This window comes from Toxorhynchites rutilus, chromosome 3 (assembly GCF_029784135.1).
Source record: "Toxorhynchites rutilus septentrionalis strain SRP chromosome 3, ASM2978413v1, whole genome shotgun sequence".
Taxonomy (NCBI): Eukaryota; Metazoa; Arthropoda; class Insecta; order Diptera; family Culicidae; genus Toxorhynchites; species Toxorhynchites rutilus.
In genome coordinates this window covers 225,149,879-225,176,056 of record NC_073746.1, presented here as the reverse complement: position 1 = coordinate 225,176,056, position 26,178 = coordinate 225,149,879, and the positions used below count along the sequence as shown (strand labels likewise).

Genomic DNA, 26,178 nt, shown 5'->3' with positions numbered 1-26,178 from the left:
AACTCGGCTCTGTTACATTTTGTCTGGCTAATGCTAATGAGTCTAATAAATGAATAAATGGGATAGAAAAAAAAAGTACGCTAAATTGACGACGTGTTCTGCGTTCCATATTCTGCATATCCGTCAGTATTCCATGTGTTCCTCGAGACGATGACGATGACGAGATAACCTCATCGATGGTATGCTGAAAATGCAATATTAAAGTGAGAATCACGTAGCCTTACCAATGTCTGGTGACGCATTTATTCAGAAATGAATTTCTTTGGTTTTTATGAATACACACACTCTCTCTCCATGTATCGCTTATCATTACCATCCTGAACGTCATCCATTGTTCGTTGACATTTTTCTTGTTCATCGTTAATGCTGGAAACTATTCTATTGTCTGGCTTGGCTTCGATGACAATACCAAATGAAACGTGAGTTTCGGTTTTATCGTGAATGGGCGGTGTTTGCCGATTATAATGGATGCAATGCTCAAATAAGAGCCCAAATTTGCGAAAGAGCTATTTGAGAAACTGTGTAGATTGGATCAAGAGTGTTAATAAAGTTGTTGAGAGGGATTTCGTGAATTGCTAAATAATTAGTTCAAATATCCGACATGGGGCTATCATCTCGTGGAATCTAGGCAAAGAATCGACTCAAACTCCAGAGAAAATAATCCTCACATGAGGAAGAACACATATTTACCTTTAATAAAGAATAAACTATTTTGTTTCAACAGTTGAAAAAATGGGTGCCAATATAGTTGCCAGTGCCCGTGATCCCCAAAACCACAGTTTGACACCGCCTTGTAAGCTCACCTTATTGCGCCTTTGGTTATGCAAAAAAATAAAAAAATATTTCTAGTGCAGCGAAAAAAAAATTGTTTTATATAGAGTTACAATGAAAAATTTTAAAATTAAATTTGTCATCAAATACACCATTTATTTCATAGAAAAAACTGCATGATCTCACACCGTAGATCCTAAATAGATCCTAAATAGAATGCTACACAGTGAAACACTTATCAACGAGTTGCATTTTCAGCAAATTTAAACAGAGTTTTCTGCCGGCGCTCTAAATTCACGGTTTTCTACATAAAAATTAGCAGCCTTAAAAAAATTAGAGTATTGTCAAATACCTTTACAAGTCTTTGGTTAAGCAAAATAATGAAATAATATTCCAAGTGCGGCAAAAAAAAAATTTTTTTTTGTGTGGAATATGGTAGCCACGGCCTTATAAAGGGTTAAAAAACTTGTCAAACATTTCAGAATTAACCGCTAGAAGCGGTAAATTAGAAACCGAAACCGAAAAGAAAGAACAATTTTTGACGGTTTGAAGGTGCATCAAAGCAAGTAAGAGGCAAACATATTTTGGTCACGGCACGGACCAAAACTATTTCGCCTTCAGGACAATCCCAATCAGCAAAACGGCCGTATGTGTATCAAAAATCTTGCTGGCATTCCGAGGGAGAGATAAAATTGTTGTAGGACGCTTTCAAAACGTGTCGAAACTCACGATTTAGGCAGGCATAAAAGGTAAACTTCTTCTATTAACGTAAAAATAAATATAGGGTGAGATATATATATATATATATATATATATATATATATATATATATATATATATATATATATATATATATATATATATATATATATATATATATATATATATATATATATATATATATATATATATATATATATATATATATATATATATATATTACATCGAGTAGGTTTCTCTTGATTCCTCATCTCTTCTTCTTCTTCAATGGCACTAACGTTCCTAGAGGAACTTCGCCGTCTCAACGTAGTATTACTTGCGTCATTTTTATTAGTACTTAGTTGAGATTTCTATGCCAAATAACACGCCTTGAATGCATTCTGAGTGGCAAGCTCTAGAATACGCGTGATCACAGTGCAAGTCGGAAGAAAATTTCTTTGACGAAAAATTCCCCCGACCAGAACGGGAATCGAACCCGAACACCCGGCATGTTAGTTATGACGCTAACCACTCGGCCACGGGAGCACGGAGCTTGATTCCTCATGCTTTTATTCATTACGGCGATCAGCCATATTGTTTCCGGCAGGTTTCTGTCCTGACTCTTAAGGCAAAAAATACAGGTATGGTGTGGAGAAAATTTGCTTGATTTTGTTACTAGCAAAGAATGGGCGGCACCTTCACCAGATCTAAATATACTAGACTTTTTCGTGGTTACACGGGGTGGACCAATAACGAAGCAAAAAAAGTTTCCTCCTGGTTTTGAGTTGTTTTGGTAATCTTCTGTGTTTTTTATAGTGTATTTACCAGATTTCAGTTCCAAGCAACACAAAACAATATCTTCCACGATCTACAGAAAAGTGTTCAGGGAAGGTACTTCGATCGGTACACAAGACTGCGTGCAAGATGACTAAACATGCAAATATTTTCAAAACGATTTGGATGCATCTTCCAGAGCCGGAGTAGAGCGACACTTCACGTAACAGATGAGGTGATTGCGAGTGAGTCGATTGAAGAGGTTGAAATCCCAGCTGAAAAATAGAAAACAATACTTTTCTCAGACGAAAAACTTTTCAACATTGATTCTGCGTCCAACAGATGCACAGGCCGGTTCATATCATCTCAAACATTTGAGGATACCCCAGAGTTAGTAAAATGTGAGTCTCAAACGAAAAATCTCTGTGGAGTAATGATGTTTGATTTGGTGGCGTTTAGTGGTTTGAAAATACTTTGGCGTTCAACTCAATAATGAAGTTAACACTGGTATTTTTGAGAACTAGGACATTCCCTGAGTGAAGTCCAACTTTTCTTCAGATCAACACGTTGTTCTGCCAGGGCCTTTTGTTATACGTCAAATCTGAATTAACGCAGATGGTAATTATGAAGTTTTGGTAGAAAATTTAATGAACCCCCAGGAATCCGGATCTCAAGTTTTTGGATTATTCTATCAGGGCACATGCCTATAAAACATCTTATTCCAGTATCAAAGCTCTGAAGCTAGTTAGACGTTTGCGCAAAGTTATACAAGAAAAGGTGACAGATCTGAGCATGATCATTGTGATACAGTTTTAGGACAAGTATCATTGAATAATAAAAGGTAAAAAAAAAGGTTTTGTTTCAATGTAATCACATTTTACTTTAGTGACATCTATACAGGTACACACTGTATTGGGTCATTTTGAAGGTATCCAATGGTTCAATGTTTCAATCATTTTTGACGTAGGACTACGTCTTTCATTTCTATACCGGGGTGTAAAATCAATGTTTCGAAAACGAAAGCGTTACGCTGGAGACCGAGATTTTGAGCGTTAATAGCTCCTAAACAACTGAACGAAATGGTATGATAAACACTTCATTCGAAAGATAAAATGTCTACGCGTTATATACTTGTTACTTTTTGATCCAAAAACTTGTTTCAATAGTCTTGAAATTGCTTTCAAAACAGGCTATTGAAATCACCAATCGGTATATAAGCGAGCGGCGCTCGGAAATCCACTCAGTTCTAATTGAACAGCGATTGGAGCATGTTGTCGCTGTTGCGGTGAAGCTCTTTATTTATCATGAAAGCGCGGATGAACGGTGTCACCAAGAGCCTGTTTGTGCACCCTAGGCCAGAAGGGAATCTATCAGGAGGAGAGTGATGCCACAAACGGTTCCCTGGGAAGACATCGCTACACACACATACACGCGCGGCTATTAACAGGTGGTTATCGAGTTGGCATTAACCACTGGTGGGCTTCCAGTATCGAGGAAAATGTGGAAATATCTAATCGTTACTGAAAATAATCTGCCAGTTCCTTTGGGAATTTTCAAAATATATTCATGTGAAAGAGTTTAATTGAATGTTTTCTATCCATGTAACACTGTGACCAAATACATTTGGTTTTTGTGGTTTTTCAATCAATCGCAATTAACAGGATAGCTTCAGAAGATTATTCTTCCCCATCAGTAGGATATTTCCGTATCCAATATTGTATGCGCCCGCAATCGATTATTGCTCAGTCGCCGAAAGTTCCGAGCTCAGCGAGTTCATTCCCCTCTAGTTTGCCTTCCAAATTGCCATCGTAAACCACACCTTCTCTCGATTCAATCACACACAAAAAGCATACTTAAGCGATATTCTGGTGGTGAGAAACATTCATTTTTCGTGAGGAAATCGACAAGACAACATCGTTGCCTAACGTGCTGGAGGAGGTGGACGGCGAAGGATCGACACATACACGCGCAGAACTCTTTCCGTTAGGATGCCATTCAGCATCGAGAAAGTTCCGGAAAGATCTAATCATTGCTGGAAAATAATCTGCCAGTTCCTTTGGGAATTTTCAAAATATATTCATGTGAAACAGTTTAATTGAATGTTTTCTATCCATGTTACACTGTGACCAAATATGTTTCAATCAAGTGCTATTAACAGGTGGTTATCGAGTTGGCATTAACCACTGGTGGGCTTCCAGTATCGAGGAAAATGTGGAAATAACTAATCGTTACTGAAAATAATCTGCCAGTTCCTCTGGGAATTTTCAAAATATATTCATGTGAAAGAGTTTAATTGAATGTTTTCTATCCATGTAACACTGTGGCCAAATATGTTTCAATCAAGTGCTATTAACAGGTGGTTATCGAGTTGGCATTAACCACTGGTGGGCTTCCAGTATCGAGGAAAATGTGGAAATATCTAATCGTTACTGAAAATAATCTGCCAGTTCCTTTGGGAATTTTCAAAATATATTCATGTGAAAGAGTTTAATTGAATGTTTTCTATCCATGTAACACTGTGACCAAATACATTTGGTTTTGTGGTTTTTCAATCAATTGCAATTAACAGGATAGCTTCAGAAGATTATTCTTCCCCATCAGTAGGATATTTCCGTATCCAATATTGTATGCGCCCGCAATCGATTATTGCTCAGTCGCCGAAAGTTCCGAGCTCAGAGAGTTCATTCCCCTCTAGTTTGCCTTCCAAATTGCCATCGTAAACCACACCTTCTCTCGATTCAATCACACACAAAAAGCATACTTAAGCGATATTCTGGTGGTGAGACACATTCATTTTTCGTGAGGACATCGACAAGACAACATCGTTGCCTAACGTGCTGGAGGAGGTGGACGGCGAAGGATCGACACATACACGCGCAGAACTCTTTCCGTTAGGATGCCATTCAGCATCGAGAAAGTTCCGGAAAGATCTAATCATTGCTGGAAAATAATCTGCCAGTTGCTTTGGGAATTTTCAAAATATATTCATGTGAAAGAGTTTAATTGAATGTTTTCTATCCATGTTACACTGTGACCAAATATGTTTCAATCAAGTGCTATTAACAGGTGGTTATCGAGTTGGCATTAACCACTGGTGGGCTTCCAGTATCGAGGAAAATGAGGAAATATCTAATCGTTACTGAAAATAATCTGCCAGTTCCTCTGGGAATTTAAAATTACATTCATGTGAAAGAGTTTATTTTAATGTTTTCTATCCATGAAACACTGTGACCAAATACATTTGGTTTTGTGATTTTTCAATCAATCGCAATTAACAGGATAGCTTCTGAAGATTATTCTTCCCCATCAGTAGGATATTTCCGTATCCAATATTGGATGCATAAAATCTTGTGCCTCCAACGTAACGCTCTCGTTTTCGAAGTTCTCCAAATATTCATTCATTCAGAATGAATTCAGATTCAACTTCAAACAAATGATCTCTAAATCAACGATAGTCCTACGTCACCCTTGCGGTTATACCATATATATAACCCACTTCCTGTTTTTTCTCTATTGATAACTAATAACGTATTACTTATATATTCTGTGCGTCGAAATAGACACAAATGGAATCCACCGGTTGTGATCATGACTCTCACTTATTGCCTAATAAGTAGTCTGATTTAAGGCAGTATTCTAATCTAGTAATTTGAAAAAATCGAAGAAAAAATCCTCTTATTTTAAAAGTTTATGCATTCAAGAATCTACCCTAGAGAGGACTTTCCGAATATCCCATTATTTACCGAGTTACATTCATTTTAGTGATGCCGTATCTAATCTATTACGACCTTAACAATTAACTTCAAACGCGTTTTTCTCGAAATTAGTTTCTTCTAATTGTCGTACACGAAATCTCAAGATAAACAAATGATGATATAATGGATAGTAAAAATATCCATTGTTAAATTTTCTTGGAGTTCAACAAAACGTCCAAAATTCGAGCCTCTACACTAGCATACCCCCTTAATTGGAAGATGAATATCACATTTTTCGGTTAACCAACAAATATATTCTATGTACTATCATTATATTAAGTCTCTTCGTACTTTTTATATGTTGCATTAATATGATGCGCCATTGAATTATGTGATTTTTTATTTCGTTCAAATGTCATTTTAATCCTTTTGATTCATTTTCATTCAGGTTCTTAAGCTGAATCTAGTTTTATTTGGCTTATTCAAAGGATTTATTTAGTTTGTCCCAACGCATGCAGAGTGACTCGTCCCTGGATTATTCAAAGAATCTATTCGATGTGATATCAATTTTCGACGATCTCCTGGGTGATTATTGAATCTTCAAATTTTGAAATCCCTCAAAAAAATGTTGCTTATCGGCATTGTTCATAAAAGAGTTTTTTCCGATAGATGGTTGTAGTGATCGATATCCCGGTCGTGTAAGTGCTATCGGATTACACAAAATGACGTTAATAAATAACATTCCGTACTTAACACAGCTCTCAGACAGCTTTGTGGATGCTTGACTCAGCGCGCCCGTCAGGTATGGAGTACCAGTCAAGTACCAGTTAAGAGAAAATATGCCAAATTTTACAGTTCGACTTCGATAAAGCCGAAAACGCATATCAGGGAGGTGTAAATGTAAATAGAATTTATAGTCTTGATACCATAAAAGCCACTTACGCGTGACTTTGATTGGTTTCGTCGATAACCGTTTATATAATGTTGATGCCGAAGATGCACCACGCTCTGGCTGACTAAGTCTCGTAGTAATAATGGAATCCGTCGAGTGCCACCTTCACGAAAGGACATTGTACAAAAGAATATTCGGTTTTGAATATCGCTGTATTCCAAAACGAGTTAAAGCAACAAAAAACCTACGAACCGAGTATTCAATCTTGAAATCACAACTGAATCGCAACATGATCGGACTATTCTTGACTGGTGACTGGAATAACTGTTAAGAAGCTTTATCTATGTGCTTGACAGGATTGGCAGCGAATCATCTACTGTGAGCTGCTTCTCTCATGTAAAACTTCTAATTTGGACCTGTACTGTACTTGGTAATCTGTCATTTCAGTTTAGTTGTTGTGTTAGTACGCAAAACATTTGTTGCTGCTGGCAATTTGTTAATCTGAGGTGAACAATGTTGAAAAAAAGATATTTAAGTGAATCAGAACAAAGAGTTGTTCGTGAACTGAAGAAAGCTGGTATGAGTAACCGGGAAATAGGAAAGGAAGTAAACAGACCCGAAAAATCGATTCGAAATGTGCTGGAGAAAGGTTTAAAATATGGCGTTAAGAAAAAAACTAAAGAGAATCCCTAAATAAGCAATCGTGACAGGAATCGAATTGTGGTGCTGTCCAGGACAGAAAAATTCAATGTATCGGAAATTAGACTCTCGATTACCAAGAATATCTGTTCAATTACCATCAAGGTCTTGGACTGGTCAGCACGTAGTCCAGAACTAAATCCAATCGAGAACATTTTGGGAATTGTTGCACGGCATGTGTGCAGCGGTGAAAGGCAGTAAGGAAAAATTCGGGAACTAGAAGCTGCTGTAAAAGAATCCTGAAGGTCAAATAAAAACAAATAATAATAAAACACAAATTTCTGCAAATGCTGCCATACAAATGAAAAACAAATTTCTGCATTACTCCGGAATAAATTAATCAAGCAATTAAAACTAAATTTGGCATGTAACGTAACGGAGAAACATGTTATTTGCAAGTGGTTGAAAAATTTTGAACGAGAATTGTGTCTGAAAATAATCTGATATTATAATGTCGAGTTTTGGTAGAAGTACTAGGAATTTTATAGTAAAAGGTAATTTTAAAGGGTAGATTAGAAGATCAATCAATGAATAATTCTGCGATTGGACCCATGAATAGCGCTCAGTAAGAAAACGTGGATGTGATAACGAAAAATAAATTTTGGGCGGGACGAAGTTTGCCGGGTCAGCTAATATAATATATTTCAGTGGCTTGTCCGCAACTCGAATCAAATGAGATATGGATAAAATTTTGGGTGCATTTGCATGAGCCTGTTTAATAGAATAAAGATGGAATAATAATAATAAAAAATATGAAATTGATTTTGTTTTAATTGATAGTATAGTGAGTTTTAGTGAAATGTTTGGCATAGTACACATCTCAAACGAACGTTTGGGAGAAAATTTCACATGAGCATTTACATATAAAAAGCTCGATGGTGCCGCGCTTGTCCACAATCGTTCATAAACGGAAACATGAAATCACTTCACAGCAAACACTTATAATCAGTTTGTAAAAAATGAAATTTGGGGCTGTCCACATACCACGTGGACAACTTTAGGCCCCCCCCCCCCTAAAGTTGGGGATAATAAAATGTCCACGCTTGTCCACGGAGAGGAGGGCGGGAGTATAGACTGAGTCCACGTGGACAGGAAGATTATTTTTTTTAATACAATCGTTTATACATTCAAAATTAAATTAATGTTCAAGAATTTCAAAACTCTCCGTATTTATCAATAAATGGATTGAGCAGCCTGAGAGAGCTTTTGATGGCTGGAACACATGAGAGGTTTTGATGGCTGGAACACATTTCGATGAGAACAAAAATTGCATGTATTTACAATGCCAATTTCTCCAGGCACCTAGGTCTTAATGCCTGTGTTAGGGAACATACTTCGATAGGAACACCCCTCCATTCGCATGTATTTGCAAAGCGGATTCCCCCAGATACATTGATTTAAAAATCTGTGTTGGGGAAACCGTAAATCGGACCAATCAAAATGTGGCCGGAAGGGTGACGCTTCACATTTCACAGGTGTTCAATTGTCTATCTCAAGAAAAATAACATTTTATTCATTGTGATAGATGCGTAGAAATATTTCCTATCAATTGATGCAAACAAAATATTCGAGTTATAAGCATTCGAACTCTTTCAGTTTTTCCTGCATGTTCTGTGTTTAGGTTTGCATTGATTTAGGCGGAGGAGAATCCAAACAACATAAATGAGAGAAACTAAAAAGCAATACAAATAACATTTCAGGCAAGGTTAGTAAAAAACCAATGAATCGTGAAAGCTCTTTGGACGAGCTCTTTGGAAGTCATCTAGACACTCAATGCAGAATGGTCAATAAGCAGTTGAAAAATAAGAAAATATATATTGGAAATATTTTTAATACGCTATTAGTGTCCTCTGAAAATTCCCCGAACTATTGCGGAAAAGGTATCGTATTGTCTTGACGACTAAAAGTGAATCGAGTGTGTAAATGAACGGATATTTCCTGTTGCTAATCGTATTCCGGAGTGGGCAAAGAACTACACTCGACAAAAAAATAAAGGAGCAAAATGTCACATCGAAAATTTTGAGTGATTTTTGAAACGCTGTAACTGTTATAAAATAATTCGTCAAAGCAACAACTGGACCTTGTATAGAATATTTTCAAGTTAGCAGTGGGCAGTTTTGACCATCGATTTGCTGTGCGTTCATTATTTCATGAAGTATTATTGTTAATTCAAAATTGAAGCATAATTCGATAGAGAATACCTCTATATTAAATAGTCCTACTGAAACTTACTATAAATCAAATGGAAGCGAAATAATCAGGTTGATTGGATTGTTATTGGGAATATATTTTTTAAATCTATAAAAACTTTGGAAGCAAACCGAACAATTTTTTGTTGTTGCAATGTCTTTTGTCTAGAACGCATCTAAATATCAAACTAAAAATAGGTACGTACGACATTCCTAAACTAGAAATTTGTAGCTTGAAAATGCTGTATTTTTATCTACATGTAATCAATTATATCAAAACTACAGGCGTTCCGAAATCGCTGAGTTTCGACACTTTACTCCTCAATCTTTTGTCAAGTGAAGATCTATAGATATCAGTATATGTTTCCTACTTCATCTTTTCTTTTCTTAAAATTCTTTTTAATTGATAAAAATACTATGCCTATGAAATTGTTCTGTTCGTTATGGTGCGCTTAAAAAACTCTAAAAGTTCGGCACTGATGAAGTTCATATTATGACACAATATACAATCCACTTTAAGGATTGTTGTTGTTGCTACTGCCAACACCTCAGGAAGCGCTTAAGATTTCCAGGTAGAAGAAACACACTTCAGAAATAAAGTTGTAAACGTAAATTAAGTTTCTTGTATTGAATATGTATCTTTGGAATTGTGTGGTTCATATTCGGATGCGGTTTATTCAAATGTATATTATGCGTTTCCGTGTTGGAAAACCAGATAGCCTATATATTTTCGCAGATAATAGAAAAACAAAGTTTTTCGAAATTAAGCTTATATAAAACATATGTTTTGTTTTGCTACTCATTTCTGTGACATAAAACTTCAATTCATAAAACAGCAAAGCGTGGTTGGGTACAGCTAGTAAAATTTGAACAAAATAAACTTAAATGGAATTAGAATTTAATTTATGCGCAATTCAGTTATTTCCTCAATAATTCTAATAAAATAAGGAAAATGTCCACGTGGACAATAGGGAGAGGGGTATGAAAATGTCCACGTGGACAATAGGGAGAGGGGTATGAAAATGTCCACGCTTGTCCACGGAGGGGGAGGGGGGAGTCTAAAATCGTGCTGTTTCTGTCCACGTGGTATGTGGACAGCCCCTTTGATAACTGTCGGGCTACATCTGAAGAAACCAAGTAGATAACGATTAAAAAAATTAGTAATGAGTATATTACAGAGCCCAACTAACAGCTGAAGGTGTTTGTATCTATTAACAAAAATTGATTAAATTTCTATTTTTCTGAATGGCGCCAAACATCATTTTTTTACCCACGTGTGGTCCAAACTATATAATCGTACTACTCGCTTGGCTTTACTTAGTTGAATCAATGAATTAGACGTTCAATGTTTGTTGTCCGAAAAGGCATAGATAAATATAATCTTAAAACTACATCCAAATCACTAATTGACTAGTTGATTTACCCATAAATAGAGAAATCGTAAATGGAACTGAATTTTAAATTGAGAACTGAGCGAATCAAGCATTAAGTTAGTTGGACACCACGAAGATTAATGAGCTTCTTTCAATATTATGAATTGGAAGCATGAGATTGAACTCAGATATAAACAATAAAAAAAATCAGTGCGTATGCCCTAAAGATTAATACAAACTAGTTCCAAGTAATGCGGAATCTCTCCGCTCGTACTGTAAGCCTTTATTTCGTTAACGGGCTAGCCGATTACACTTTCGTCGCACACATTAAACATTCCAGTTCGAGCATGACAGAGCAAAAATCAACGGAATTGTCTCGAATGAAGGTGGTGCATGTGTACCTACCACATATTTATGTTTTTTCACGACATTGTGAAGGTTTTTTTGCTATACTGTATATAAGATAAATTACTACCTCCTAATTTGAAAGTCATCATTCATATTTTTTTCGACTGCCCCTAACCTTGTTCGAACCCGATCTGGTTATTGTCTGAAACTTCCGTAGGCCACAGCGGCAAGCAGAGCCATCACCAACGTCTTGAGTGATATGACCACGCTCATTGCACCATCCTCGTAGTGTTTAAAATTGCAACCATTGCCATCACAGATATGACAGGAACGTCCCACCCGGCAGTAATCACTCTCCGATAGGCATCCTCGCTCAACCTGATCACCAACAACGCTCACGTAGCATTCGTCATCCGGAACGTACAAACGGCACAGTTGGGCTATCGATATGATTTCCTGACCACAGGTCCCGTTGACAGAGCCAGTGCACTGGTGACAATGAAGTCTGTGCTCTGGAAAAACCTGCAAGAATAGATGGATACCAATAAATGTATGATCGACGGGGTAGCTATCCAAATGAGATGATGACGACACAAGCGCATCCATTTCGCACTCACCGCTCCGTTGCATCGGCCCTGGTTTTGCGGGTCGTAGCAAAGCTCGCAGCTGGTTTCACTGTTGCAACCCACATACTCCTCGCGTGTCAGTGACGAAAAGCAACCTCGCTCAACTTCACGGTCTGTAAGATGACAGTGGACCACAAGTTACAAAATTAATCTACCCTTTATTAAAATGAGGAACCTTCCGATGTAGACTTACTTATGATTCGGCTGTAGCAAGTATTGTTGTTGGCGAGGATGTTGCAGTCGCGCATTAACAAGTTAGCCTCCGGTATGAGACATCTTGGGTTGTCGCGCGTGGAGCACACGAAACACGAATCTGCAATTTTTTTTTTGGATAATGATAATCATAATCGACACATGTAGGGGAGATGGGGGTAAGACGGACATGTTATAGAAAACTTCAATTGTATCTTTGGAAACTTATGTTTTCAAAAAGTTAAAAGCAGTTTCTTACAGTTCAATATGCTTGTTTTCGAAATAACTGGACAAATGTTTTATAGAAATGTGTTTTCCATGTTTTTTACTGAAAATTAAACAAGCCGAAAAGTAGAAATTTTTTATCGGTGCGGGTATAATGGACATGTAGTGGGGGGGATATGGATAGGTTCATAATATACGAAGCGTAGAGGTTTATCGCTGGCGAGAGGAATAATCACCCTCTCTCTCAGTGTTTGTGCGTCCAGTAACTGAGAGAGAAAGCAATATGAAAAGGGATTCAATATTCTTCCCTTCACTTTCCATCATGCATTGGATGTGATTATGGATGTAACTGTCCATTTCACCCCCCTCAGTGCAATTATTTCAATAATTTAAATTTACCACTTACGAATGAATTTACTTTTCCGTACATACCTAATATCGCTTCTCTGTCAACTCACAAACCGAAATATAACCATCAGCGAATTCGATATTTTACTTTACATCCACACGCGGAATCATGTTCGATTTTCGGTTTTTGTTTCTCTATTCCACTTTTGATCAGTATTCATTGTCATGTGATGGTTTAAATATTATAGAATAGCATGGTTTCCCATCAACAGAAATTTGAAATTCATATTGCAACTATACAAATCAACCACCTGTCCATTATACCCCCACTGTCCGTCTTACCCGCGGCTCTCCTACACAGCTATAGTATTAATATAAAACTAATCCCCACGTGCCTTTTTTAACGGAAGTGAGTGAGTATATTGAGGATTGTACGTAAACTTTATATCTCGTCATGCCGAATATTTCTGCAGTGCGTGTATTGTGTGAGATGAACTTCATTTTTTGAGGAGGGATAGGAACGTGAACTGAGTGAATCACTGCACATGATTCACAAGAACGTTATTGTTACTAATCGTTTCATGTTTATTAGAGTGGATTTAATAAATATTTCTATCGTAATTATTGATTCCATCATCTATATTCTAATATCAGTCTATCACACAGACAAAGAGAAACCTATCTATGCTGCATAAGATAAGTTAAGTTGCTTCAAACGTTAGAAATCAATTTCATGCTTGACTTCGGATATAACTATTAATGTCATTATGATAACCTGATGCTGACAAGTTGAAAGCACGACAATTTATACGGTCTGCTGCATTTGACAATTAAAAAATAAGTATTTTTCATTTCCCTTTTTCGTATCCGAGGGTCAATAGCTATGACATCAACATAAAAGCATTTCAGACTTCCATTTCGGGAAATCTTGGAAACGCCACTGTTATTTCGCACCGATTGCAAAAACGTTTATGATATTAATATAAATAGAAAAATTGTTGGAGATAAAAAACATTTAAATATTTAGGATGTTTGTAGATTACCTGTTAATTGTGTTTATTGTTAACTGACCCCTTCATAATTATTTTAGTTCACTTTTACTTTTTTATGAATTATTAGCGTGATACTCACAAGAATATTTTCAAAATTGACAGAAACACTTCTCAATATATGTCATATTTTCGATGTGTTCATAGAATAATATTTCTAACATCATTTTGCATAAGGGATTTACAATCCCAGAAACGTCTTCTTCGAAAGCATTCTTATCACTATTCATGAATGTGTGCTCTACCAGTTTCACCGCACGTTTAAAAAAAGTTGATGGTTCTCAAATGGGGATCAGCAAGGGTGGAACTATGGATTCTATGGAGCAATTTCACGCCAAATCCTCTGATCCTCCCTCTTCGATTTTTTCAACCTTGGTACTTATGATGGAAATTATCTAAAATCACGATTTTCATTATCATATGACCAATTTAAATCATAAGTCTTTTTTTTTTAAAAAAAGGGCGAATTCAAAATCATTGATCTTTCTTTCAGAAAATCACAGCTCGAAATTCAGATGTCTGATTGAAATATGATGTGTGACAAAATTTGTTGAAAAATGGATGAACTATTCAGGAAAAATAACACACGAGCGTGGCCCGCATTGTTCATCGACAACTGGTACTCTAACGTGGTCTTTTAGAAGACAACGTACCCAACCATCGATACCTGCAAGCATCTGTCTTGGAAAATGACCGTTTCTGAAATTCAAAAATCTGTGCGGTCTAAAGGAGGTTGTAAAAATTGTTCCAGTCGTTATTTTTGAAACCGGAATTGTCCTGAAGACACTTCTGGACAATTCCTCAGTCAGGACTAAAAAGCACGAGCATGCAAATACGTGTATTTCGCAGAGCCTAGTCCTTCTTTGACATTAAGAAGCCCCAGGGCAGGTAAATATTCTGGCTAGGTTCGCCTTGTTAAGAAGAGTGACAGCTCTGCTAGAAAAATTACACGTGTTTCGCTGTTACAGCATCGGCAACATAAACAGTACAATTTCAGCGGCCTGGCTTGCATTTTTGCATTTATAAAAAAAACTATGCAATGTACCAAATTCTCTATTTGTTGACTTCCATTGTTAACAACATGTAACTCACAACTGAATAGATCAAACAAAAAACAGCAATAGATTTTTTAGTGCGAAATATCATCTTGACAACTATCATAAATATGAAATTGTTTGATAGATAATATAAGAAACCGAGAAAATAATGAATTTCTTCTTCCCCAACCTAATATGTTCTTTTTCTGTATTGGTGTATACGCTTGTTCCAATTTTTCTGCAGGGCGCACGATTTCCGCAGGAGGCGCACAATTTTTTAAAGGGTGGGTTTGGCCATTTTGAAGCAAACTAGCATAAAATTTCGACAACAATGTAGTCGTTTGATACATTATTACACCAGCAGCTCACACATATAAAAAAGTTACATTTCATGAAAGTGGCAAAAAGTTATGAGGTAAAAAGAGTTTTGCGATGTTTGATCTATTTTTTCAGTTTTGGAGATGACGATTTACTTACCTCAAATAACTGGAAAGTTCGAAACTACACTGTCAAGGAAACCTTCATTCTATAGTAAATGATAGTGCGTATTCGTTTTTGTGAAAAATTTCAAGAGCTTTTTTTAAAAATTCGATTAGTTCAAAAATTGCTTGCGGGGCAAAGGTGCGCAAAGGCTGTGGGGCAAAGGTGCGCAGTGGCTTTGGTGCGAAAGTTCGCACCAGAGTTTTGCTCTGAAAAAAAATTCTAAAATGTTTTCAAGCACATTTTTAACGGGACCCACAAGAAGGAAACTGATTTGAAGAAATGCACTCCAGAAATGCTCAAATGACCCGACAGAGGCTTTGGGAGGGATTCTTGAAGCATCGGATTGCGGCAGACCTCGATATTTTCGAATCAGCTCTGAGGAAGAGGCTCATATCAGAAAGTGATTTAAGATTCAAATCTTCTTTTATTGACATTTCTACTTCTGCTGGGATGTGTCAGCGAGAACCTAGGGCGGTTAAGATAGGTATTTACGAGTGAGCAGTCTGAGGATCTGGAGGACCACTGCAGGGCACTGGACAAAGCTTTCTATGGTATGACTCTCAAAGATTTACGGCGTCTGGCGTTTATTTTGCGGAAGCCAACAACCTCCAGCACGAATTCAACCAAGTTGCAAAACAGGCAGTAAGAGATTTTGATTCTAGTTTCATGAGGAACCATCGTCTGTCTTTTCGAACCCCACAACAGTACAACGAAGCATCAGCGTTCCAAGACAAAGCGTCGGAATCCTCAGAACCGGAATCCAAGATGAGGAATAACAATAAAAAATTGCTTAAAAATAATTCGAAATCAATTTCAAATGAAAAATGTTTTTTATTTTCACCATGCATTCAATTCAATAACGGTTATGTTTCGTTTATGTTTATGTTTTCACAATAAACTTCAAATAAATAATGTTTTTTTTCAACAATGAGTTTCAAATAAATCAAGTGAAGGTGACTATGTATTTATAAACTCGATCTATATAAATAAAAATGATCTGGTGTCCGTTCCTCATTATTTAACTCAAGAGCGGAGAAACGGATTTAAACAGCCAGTATCAGGACTGATGCGTCTTAGTTTGCATCAGATGTATATGTCAAAAAAGAAATTATATACCGCGAGTATAGATTACGTACATAAAATAATTTCTGTGGGAACTTGCGTGTTCGAAATGATTTAGATCAATATATCAATTGTGGGTTGGACGAAGATCGCCGGGCCAGCTAGTTTGATGTTCGATCATAACATCCACTCTTACCCATAAAAAAACATAGAACACCACCCTCCTGCCTACTGGACGGTGCCTACACACTCTAGTAATGATGCTTCTCCCGCATCTGATGATAAAGCATTGATTTTTGGTATAAGTTATCTCAGAAGTTCAATTCAATAAGTACGCACCTTTGCCCCCACTATGGGGCAAAGGTGCACATTTGTCTTTTTGTATTAAAATAGGTATTTGTCCAATTACAAACACAACTCGAGAAATGCTTGTACTACGTTTCGAAGGTAATACATATAGTCACAATTTGGTAAGCAAACGGAATTTTATTTCAAGAGTTATTGGACAACAACAGTTAGGTGCGCCCCGCATTACTCTAATGGTCATAAATAGAGCAGGATGAAGACTATTTTCTGTGCGAGAATCTTTTTCTCTCTATCTATTCTCTATTTATCATCTAAATTTATATTATCGCCTTCTAAATAGGACCTTTCTGAAGCAATACACATTTTCCAACGAACTATCTAGTCATCGATACACTTTTTATAACTGTATTCAGGAATTGCCTTCAGTTCACGCAGCGAATTCATTTTTGGGTCTTCAATACTGTCAAAATGTGTCTCTCGAAGCAGTAATTCGAGTTTCGGAAAAAGGAAAAGGGCACACACATATATCGTCGCCAGTAGTTATGCGTTGGATGAACGTCAGACTTTGATCGTCCAAGCATGTTTCCAACCACTTGATTGCGCTGAAATTTTTGAAGAAAATTGAGCTCTTTTGGCACTAGTCGTGCTGCGACTTCTCTCATGAACAAAACATCAATCAAAATATGACAGACGATCTGGTGGGAGATATTTATTTCACGGGCTAGCTCTCTCAAACTTGAATGACGATTTCTGAGCACTATTCCTTTCATTTTGTCGACATGAAAACGTCGTTGAATTGGTGAATGGTCATCCTTGACGTGACCAATCGATCATCTCTTCTAGGCCGTCTTTGAATTCCTTATATCATTCATATACCCGTGTTTTCGACATAGTTGAGTCACCAAATGTTTTCTGCAATATATTCAACGTTTCGACACAATAAATTTGTTTGCAACACAAAATTTTACACGATATATTTGACCAACAAAATTATCCATATCAAAAATCCCCGAGCAAATAAAAGTTAACTTATTCTTAATGACACTGCACACAAACTAAATGACAGATTGCGCTTAAATTTGATATTAAGACCACTAACAGTAATACCAACTTTGAAAAAAATGAAAAATGTTCAGCGGGGAAATTTAAAATTACAAGTTCCCGGTATATTTTTGACAGAATGTAAGATACCTCAAATTACTCAAATGCGTCTTCCAACGGAAAAATGCAATCTTGCGGCAAATACTGCACTGTCAAATATTGACATTTTCTCATTTCTCCAATGTCACAAATTGTAGTAGATATTAGTTCATAGCTTCGTACAATCCTGCCGATAACCGTAACCGATAAAAATGCCAGTTCTATCTAATACGAATTATAATTAGACTATACTGGAATTTAATTTCTACAAATTTAGATAAGAAATTTGATGAGGGGAATGACACACATGATCGTTGAATCATTCATGATTCATTGAAGCTTTGCACTAGCTGATAACTAGATTAATAGTCGAATAGAGTATTATAAAATCTTTATTTTTTACGATGAAGTTTTGTGTTACAACTAAAAATCATTGAGCGTTGTTTTTTAATATAAAGATGAATGCATTCATTGCTTTGACACTCTGTATCATGGATATGAGTTTACATCAGGGCCATAGTATATTAGATGTTCCAACGCCGTTATCGGAATCTATTACACTTAACACCTTTACAACACTTGAATGGAAAGCTTTTTCTTCGGAATGTATGTGTAACCCTATTGGTAATGTGTTCTATTTTGATAAAAAATGTAGTAATGAGACACTTTGATATTTACTTGCGCTCGCAAATGTCACCAACCCGTGGGCTACAACGAGAACAATTGCTAAATTCTTCATAGCACTGCACTTCATTTCTAGAACTAAATCGTAATACAATTTTCCTAGCTCAGCTACGCTCGCTGCATATTCTGCCGCAAATTTTCACTCTACTAGCGTAAGTACTCGTGAGCACCGAATGGTCAACGGGTGTACTTTTTATTTTTGGCTCATTTATCTTATCTCGCCGAATGCTTTGGCTGAGCACAGATAAACAAACGTTGGATTCATCGGAGAAATACCGCTGTGAGTAGCGTACGAAAGGGGTTAAGGTAAAACGTTCCCAGGTGGATAATTTTCACATTGAAATCATTTCATTCTACCGTCATCGGTAATATCTACATTCATCGTGAACGAGCATTTTCTGTTCAGATGATTACAATCAAACAAAAGCATAAATCTGAAGCATACCTCTAAAGCAATGGAACGGAATGATTTAAAAAATAACAACATTAGTTCTTGGACCTACATCGACACCTTACCCTCGGATATGAGGGTATGATTTTACGCGTGCACACCCATGTTTAATCTATCTTATTGGAAAATATGTTGACTTAATTTACATTGTTTGGTTTCCTTTCGTACAATTCAATTTCGTCAGCGGGGCGTATTCTTCTAGTAGTTGTAAAGGAGCAGTGCGTACGATTCCAATACCACAACGTTACAAGTATAGAAACCACACCTGTGTCTAACGTTATCAACGCAGATTCGAATGTGTGTCCACGAACACCAATTGTAAATGACTCAAACCCATCCGGAAACATTCTACGGAAGTACACGTTCTAATATTGGGTTATTGAGTATGCTTATTTGGAAGGCTAATTTTGTTGATTAGATTCGCGGTTTGTGATGAATTACAATCGTTTCCTACCGCTAGTTGAGAATTGCACTTGCAAGGAAGAGATCACTGTTTGAGTTGTCTGATGATATCTACATTCTGTCAAATATCTACTAGGAATTTGTGTTTTTACTTATTATATCATCTTTATTTAGCTTCATTTATCATCTAAATTTACATTATCGCCTTCAAAATAGGCCTCTTCTGTAGCGATACACTTTTTTCCAACGATAATCCGGTCATCGAAATACTTTTCATAGATGTATTCAGGAATTGCATTTAGTTCACGCAGCGAATTCGTTTTTATGTCTTCAATGCTGTCAAAACGACTCCCACGAAGCGGTGATTTGAGTTTCGGAAATAGGGAAAAGTCACACGGGATCATACCTGGAGAGTATGGTACTTGTTCAATAACTGACCGCCGACTTTAGAGCATTGATATGCCGAGGAACATGAGCGTTCAACAGACGTGGAAAGATACTGAAAAACTGGTGGCCCAAAATAACGATTCTTGGAGTTATACATGCCATTCAGATTCGATTAGACTTCTTATTACAAAAAAGCTGAAATAGCATCAATAATGGAATTCTCACCCCTTTCTGTCTTCTTCATTCCAAACGGTTTTGTCGTCTCATCAGTAGCGAGTCACCTTCGATCTTGTCGATTCACGATACACGTTATATTTCTCGGTTTTTGGTTCCATTGGGGGAATCCCTGCACCAAAGTTCACATTTTACTGGATTTCGTCAGCAATGTGTTTTCTTCAAGCAATCCTTCCAGTACAAGAATTTTTTTTATCATATTGCGTCGTCTGTCTGTATTTTACCGCATATGGAATGAAAATTGATGATGATGCTGTTCCACGACGATAAAGATTTACATGTTTCGAAGATAAACCCCAATCAACCAATTTTGCGTTTATGTAAAATTAGCAAATTTGTGTGTCATCGAGCATAACAAGTAATAATCTGACATAATCTGACAATTTTTGATTAGTTTGAACGGCTTTATATATCAGTTAGAAAAAAAATTAAACTAAATGAGTTTGCTCTCATAGATTCGAGGTTACGAACTGTTGAAACTAGATGAAACTACAACAGGGCTCGCTATCGAACTCAACTTTTGTGTTTGAGTCGGGCATTGAAGAAACAGCTACAGTATTTGTGAAGCCACGAGAAGATACGACGTCACATTTGATTGCCATTTGTTCCGGTAATGGCTGAGCAGCACTTTCACTCTTTTAAAAAGACTGAAGTTGGGTAGATTTGTCGTTTTGAAAAAACAGCAGGTCTTCAGACGAATGAGAAATAAAATTCCAAAAGTTGACAAACAACGGCGGAATTCAGTTTGCACACTTGATAATTTATGATTATCTTCCCAACTATGCTTCTCAGCTGATCAATAGTTTCAAAATTACTTGCGTCAATACGATTCATTGAATAGCCCCGCAAAAAAAACAAAGCGCCCAGAGGTGTTTAATCTTATGATTTCTTTAGCCATCTAATATCCCGAAATCTCTAAACTATTCGATTTGATTTTTTTCCTTTGCTCCAGCAGAAGAAAAGTAAAGCACACGTGTACCGGTGCTATGTCACTACGAATTAAACATATTTTATGTTATCCAATTTTTAATTGTTGAAATGCAGATCCCTAACTGCACCATGTTGATGCAATGTTGTTTCTGAAGCACGCAGCTGACCTCCGATCATTGCCACGGACGACAACAATCGCAAACTCGTTGATGGCTTGATTCGGAATGATCGGCGAAAAGCCCTATTAGAATATCCAAGAAACGTGTCGGTTTCATTATTGAATAATTGGGATACCGCAAGGTACAGGATACGATGAGTATCACGAAGAATCATGGTATCAAACATTACGACCTAGAAGAGAAAAGGCAGAGCACTAAATAGTGTCATTTTCCTGCGTTGGAAAAGTTTAATACAAACCCGTCCGCAACAAATAAAGGTAGTAATCGGACGGCGCAATGTCTGGAGAATACGGCGGGTGGGATAGGACCTACCATTGCAGCGATTCAAAGTATGTTTTGACCGGTTTCGCGACATGCGGCCGAGATTGGTCGTGCTGCAAAATAACTTTATCGTGTCTGTGCTCGTATTGTGACCGTTTTTCCTTCAGTGCACGGCTCGAATGCATCAATTGTCGGTAGAGGTCCCCCGTAATGGTTTCATTCGATTCCAGCAGCTCATAGTACACCACACCCAGCTGGTCCCACCAAATAGACAGCATAACCTTCTGGTCGTGAATATTTTGCGCGTCCGGCGATGTTGATGAATGGCCGGGGTATCCATACGTTGCCCTACGTTTAGGATTATCGTAATGGACCCACTTTTCATCGCCAGTAACAATTCGATGCAAAAAAAAACCCTTTCTTCTATGCCGTTAGAGCAGTTGTTCGCACGTAAAAAAACGGCTTCAATTCATATGGCACCCAATGTTCCATCTTTCGGATCATTCCCATTATTTTTAAACGATCGGATATGGTTTTCTGAACTACTCCTATCTGCAAGTATATGTATCTGCAAGTTCTTGTTGCGTTTGTGACAGATCTTGATCGAGTAAAACCTCCAATTCTTCATCTTCAACCTTTTTTGGCGGTCCGGAACGCTCTTCGTCTTCCAAGTCAAAATAATGCGTTCGCTCAGTTGGAACATGGTCACCATAAACTTCCCCCAATATACGATGACTTTCTGCAGCTTTTTTCACTCGTTGGTAGGAAATTCGACATATTCGAAGTGGCAAAAAACTATGTTGTTTACGCTTCAACATATACTGGAAAAGACGCGCAATGACAGTAGCTTTCCAACGAATGTCTGGAAATTTGATTCACTGGAATAATAATCATGTTACGCCATCTGTTGTAAAACCGAAGAAACTTACCGGTACACCTAATACCAATTCGAAGAAATATCGATTGTGTAGTGTCATGTGTAGTGTGTGTAGTGAACTTTTGCATCATGATAGGGTTCCTGGGAGAGGGTTCGACTAACGTGAGCATTAATAAAATAAACTAATTTTGGATGGTGATGAAAATAAACTACGAAAGATAGTTCAAACTTTCCTTTGATCCAACGTTTATGAAGCTTTCTACAAAAATGCAATCGACGCCCTGCCAGGCGGCCTGACGGCAGTTGGTCTGGACCTTAGCCATGATCGATGAAAAGATGGATGTCGGCATGGTATTCGTCTCCTTCGTGGCGATCAGCTGCTTTTCCGTGTTGGTCACGAAATTATTGGAAAGATACTTAGTTTGAGGTTCGCCCAAAAAGTTACCATCGATCGCAGCATGGGGACTTTGGGAGGGTTGGCGGTCGTCGGAACAGCGTGTATCTTCATCCGGTCGATCTCTTCCACCTTCAGCCGCTCCTTCTGGGTGATTGCTTGTTGCTCATTCACAGACTGGACTGGACATAATTGGACGCTACGGCATGAAAATGTTCAGTTTAGCTAGGTACTTCTTTACCGTTTGGTCGGTTGCTCCAATTACCCAGCCCAAGGCGCGGAAACATGAGGCCATTTTTCTCTCGGTCGTCAGGGTTGAGTTGTATTCTTATTGTAGAATAAGAAAACAAAGAGGTTGCAGATGAATCTGAATGTCAGATTTTGGGACGAAGAAGAGAAGAAGGTGGTAAATTGGGGCTGTTAAGCCGCCATCTTCTCGTAGCCAGCACAGAATATCATAAGCATAGAAAACTTCAAATTAAAAATGAAGTGCTTCCTGAGCTTTCAAAGGTCTGGGAAAAGAAAGAAATCTTTGGACAAACTTCTCCTGGTGTCGATAGACGGCACCAACGTGAATTGTCCATTTGACGCTAGAGGCAACTTGATTTTCAAAAAGGAAAAGGAAGAATTCTGGAATTTGAGTAGCTTTGAATCGCATATTTCACACGGTTGGATGGATTCAGAATATTCGCCAAAATTTTACGACTGAAAAACAATTTCGTCTAGGACGCGAAAGAATGTTAAAAGCACTGGTTTTAAATTTTTTGAAGCCTTGATGTGTCCTGCGACGAAATCAGTGTTCTCTCTTGGTCTTTCTATCACTGATTCCGAACAAAAATTTACTGGGAAACGTTTCGGAAAGCTTTTGTGCTGACGAGAAGTGGAGCTACAATAGACTCAACACTGAAACAATATTGCTAGCAACAAAAGCGACAAGTTTGCTCACTATGATCCGAAAAGTGAACGGCTACACCATTTTTCGAAAGAATAAATTTACGGAACTTTTTATCATAACGATGATGGTCTCCTGTCTCTCGTTTGGGAACCCCAACGTTGAGTGGGTTTTTCCATTAACACCAACTGTTTTTATGAAAACATGTGTGAGGAAATAGTTGTAATATGCGACAAGTTTATGATGCTTTGGTTATTTTGGAGGAATAGCATCAGTAAAATGCCGTGCTAGTTAATTTAACGAATTCGAAATTCTTATTCTCTATATCTAGAAGACAAGGAAAGTCGGTGGGGGTTTCCGTAGCCACATTGGTTGCGCGTTCGCTTAGTAAGCGACCGATCGTGAGTTCAAAACTTGGGGCCCTCACTTGACCATCATTGTGTTGTTACAGAATAACTACGTCCACGCAACAATCATCAGCGATGGAGATCGATCCACGGTCGGAATAAGATCGATTCATCCATACAACTGCTCTGCTCTGCAAGACACATCGGGCTGCTGTTCAATAAATAACTCAACAATAATCAATCAACTGTCTCCGTTGTCCGGTCTAACTGGATAATGGAAGATCAGAAGGAAAACTCTTACGCCTTAAATGGCTACTGTGTAAATGTGTACCATATGCAATGGTATAGAAGAAAAATACTCTAACGCCGAAAAAATGGCAACTGTGTAATGTGCTAAATATAGATATGATAAACATGTGACATGTACACGATTGAAGTTCGGCTCTGTTACAGCTAAAATGCTAATAAGCCTAAAATAAACAAAAGGGATAAAAAAAATACATGGCCGGAAGAAAGAATCTTTTGTGTCAAATGAATCAATGTTAATGAAATGGCTACGAGAAACAGAAGCGAAATCTCTCGTGGTGAAATGGAGAAAATTTTGGAAAACGAACAGATGAAAGCCGAGGTTTTCCGGTTTTGAGTCGATATTCTGTTGGCACAATATTTGTGATCATTTTGGATGAATTTCCGCAATACTTATCTTACCTTACTTCACCAATACAATACCTTAAACAATGGAAATACCGTAACCGTGAACCTCGTAAAAAATCCCAATTCTTATTTTGTGTTGTAGCATTATCCACTTATTAGAAGTGAACAGAGAATCCTTTATAAATAGAGTTTCTACAATTTTTAATCGTCAAAACCGCTTGAACAAGGATTCTCGGATTCTACTGTTCCTCAGAAATGCCGATGTCAACGTTTAATGATGTTTCCTCCGTTGTGTCCCTGTATCATATCCCTCCTATCCAATCGATAAACTTTTACTTAGTCGCGGCAATATATACACATACTCTTTACAGATACACAGGTCGAAGGTTGTGCAGGCCACTGATCATTCAACAAGAGCCAAAGGTTGTACCGCTCATGACAATTCTACACGAGCTGAAGATTGTACCGCCCAGTGACCATTCTACCCTGGATTCCTCGAGTCAAGAGAGATGCACCACGATTGATATGAGGTGCTAAGGGGGCCGTCGCTGATATATTTTGGAAAAAAAAGTATTCTCGGCTACATTTAGTTGGATCTACTAGGAGATGAGCCTGAAGAAACGTCCATTACAGGGCTGATTTTCCGTAACATTGACTTTACTAACCTCCTTTAGTTATTCAATTTCAACATTCGGTCTCGAAAACGACGCTCACATAACATATTTTGTTTACACCAATTGCGGTTACAAGGAGTCAATAGCTGTTGTTTCCCATCCGGCTTTCAAATGACTCGTTCAAGTCTAAAAAGGTATTTTCTAACACTGTTACACATCTAGCGTGATTATGTAATTGTATTTCAGGGCATGCACCATTAGGGCACTTTTGTTCGTGATCATTGATAAATGTAACAAATGTAAAAAGCCTAAATCTCAACACTGCACTGAATAGGAGTACGCAATGAAAGGTTCACCATCATAATTATGAATGATTGCCTTTCACTTGCGTATTTATTTTTGTCGGTGCGTTTCGTACTGCGTTATATGTTCTGTCAAATTTTAGCATAGACAAACATCTATTGTTCAATTTCTGATTGACCGGAAATTAAACACTTTTTTCACATCTTTGGAACTCCTATGCTCAAACGCGTATATATGGCTTTCAACGGTGGTTTTGTAGCGGACTGTCGTAAAATGATAAACAACACAAAATTATGAAGTTTTGTAGAGGAAATTGATCAAATGAGAAAAATATGAGAAAGTGAGATGTAGTTGACACATCAAATGGCATGGTGGAATAGCTACATTTGCTTGGTAATTACAAATGTTCGTGGTATGTGGCGTTTTTCGATAACATTGATTCTGAATGTGATGTTCATGAAAGTTACAACACGCATGATTTCCAAAGAAATACGCATGTTCTTGGACCTATACTATTTTTTGGGTTCGTTGGAAAGTGAACACCAGAAAAAAGTATTATCACTATCTAATCTGTAAGTGATTCACGCTATTATTTTGACTATGTTGTCATAATCGTTATCAGAAGGCTAACAGACAGAGAGATATGCTATTCGCGCTATGC

The 26,178-nt window shown here is 37.4% G+C and overlaps 1 protein-coding gene across 1 annotated transcript; it reads right to left on the bottom strand.

The window, feature by feature from the left end:
- Positions 1 to 11,334: 11,334 nt before the first annotated feature.
- Positions 11,335 to 18,766, bottom strand: LOC129774609 (uncharacterized). The gene is made up of 4 exons (XM_055778376.1): positions 18,587 to 18,766; positions 12,260 to 12,379; positions 12,058 to 12,179; positions 11,335 to 11,962 (listed from the first exon to the last, which is right to left on the bottom strand). Exons 1-4 carry the CDS (start codon positions 18,660 to 18,662, stop codon positions 11,636 to 11,638), a joined length of 645 nt encoding a protein of 214 aa, XP_055634351.1. The 5' UTR covers positions 18,663 to 18,766; the 3' UTR covers positions 11,335 to 11,635.
- Positions 18,767 to 26,178: the final 7,412 nt, after the last annotated feature.

Excerpts from the sequence above, each read along its gene's own strand:
- LOC129774609 (XM_055778376.1), bottom strand. The coding sequence starts at position 18,662 with ATGAAGTGCAGTGCTATGAAGAATTTAGCAATTGTTCTCGTTGTAGCC. Across the intron at positions 12,380-18,586 it reads GGTGACATTTGCGAGCGCAA|ATTCGTGTTTCGTGTGCTCC; the intron begins GTAAATATCAAA and ends AAAAAATTGCAG. Across the intron at positions 12,180-12,259 it reads TTGCTACAGCCGAATCATAA|ACCGTGAAGTTGAGCGAGGT; the intron begins GTAAGTCTACAT and ends GTCATCTTACAG.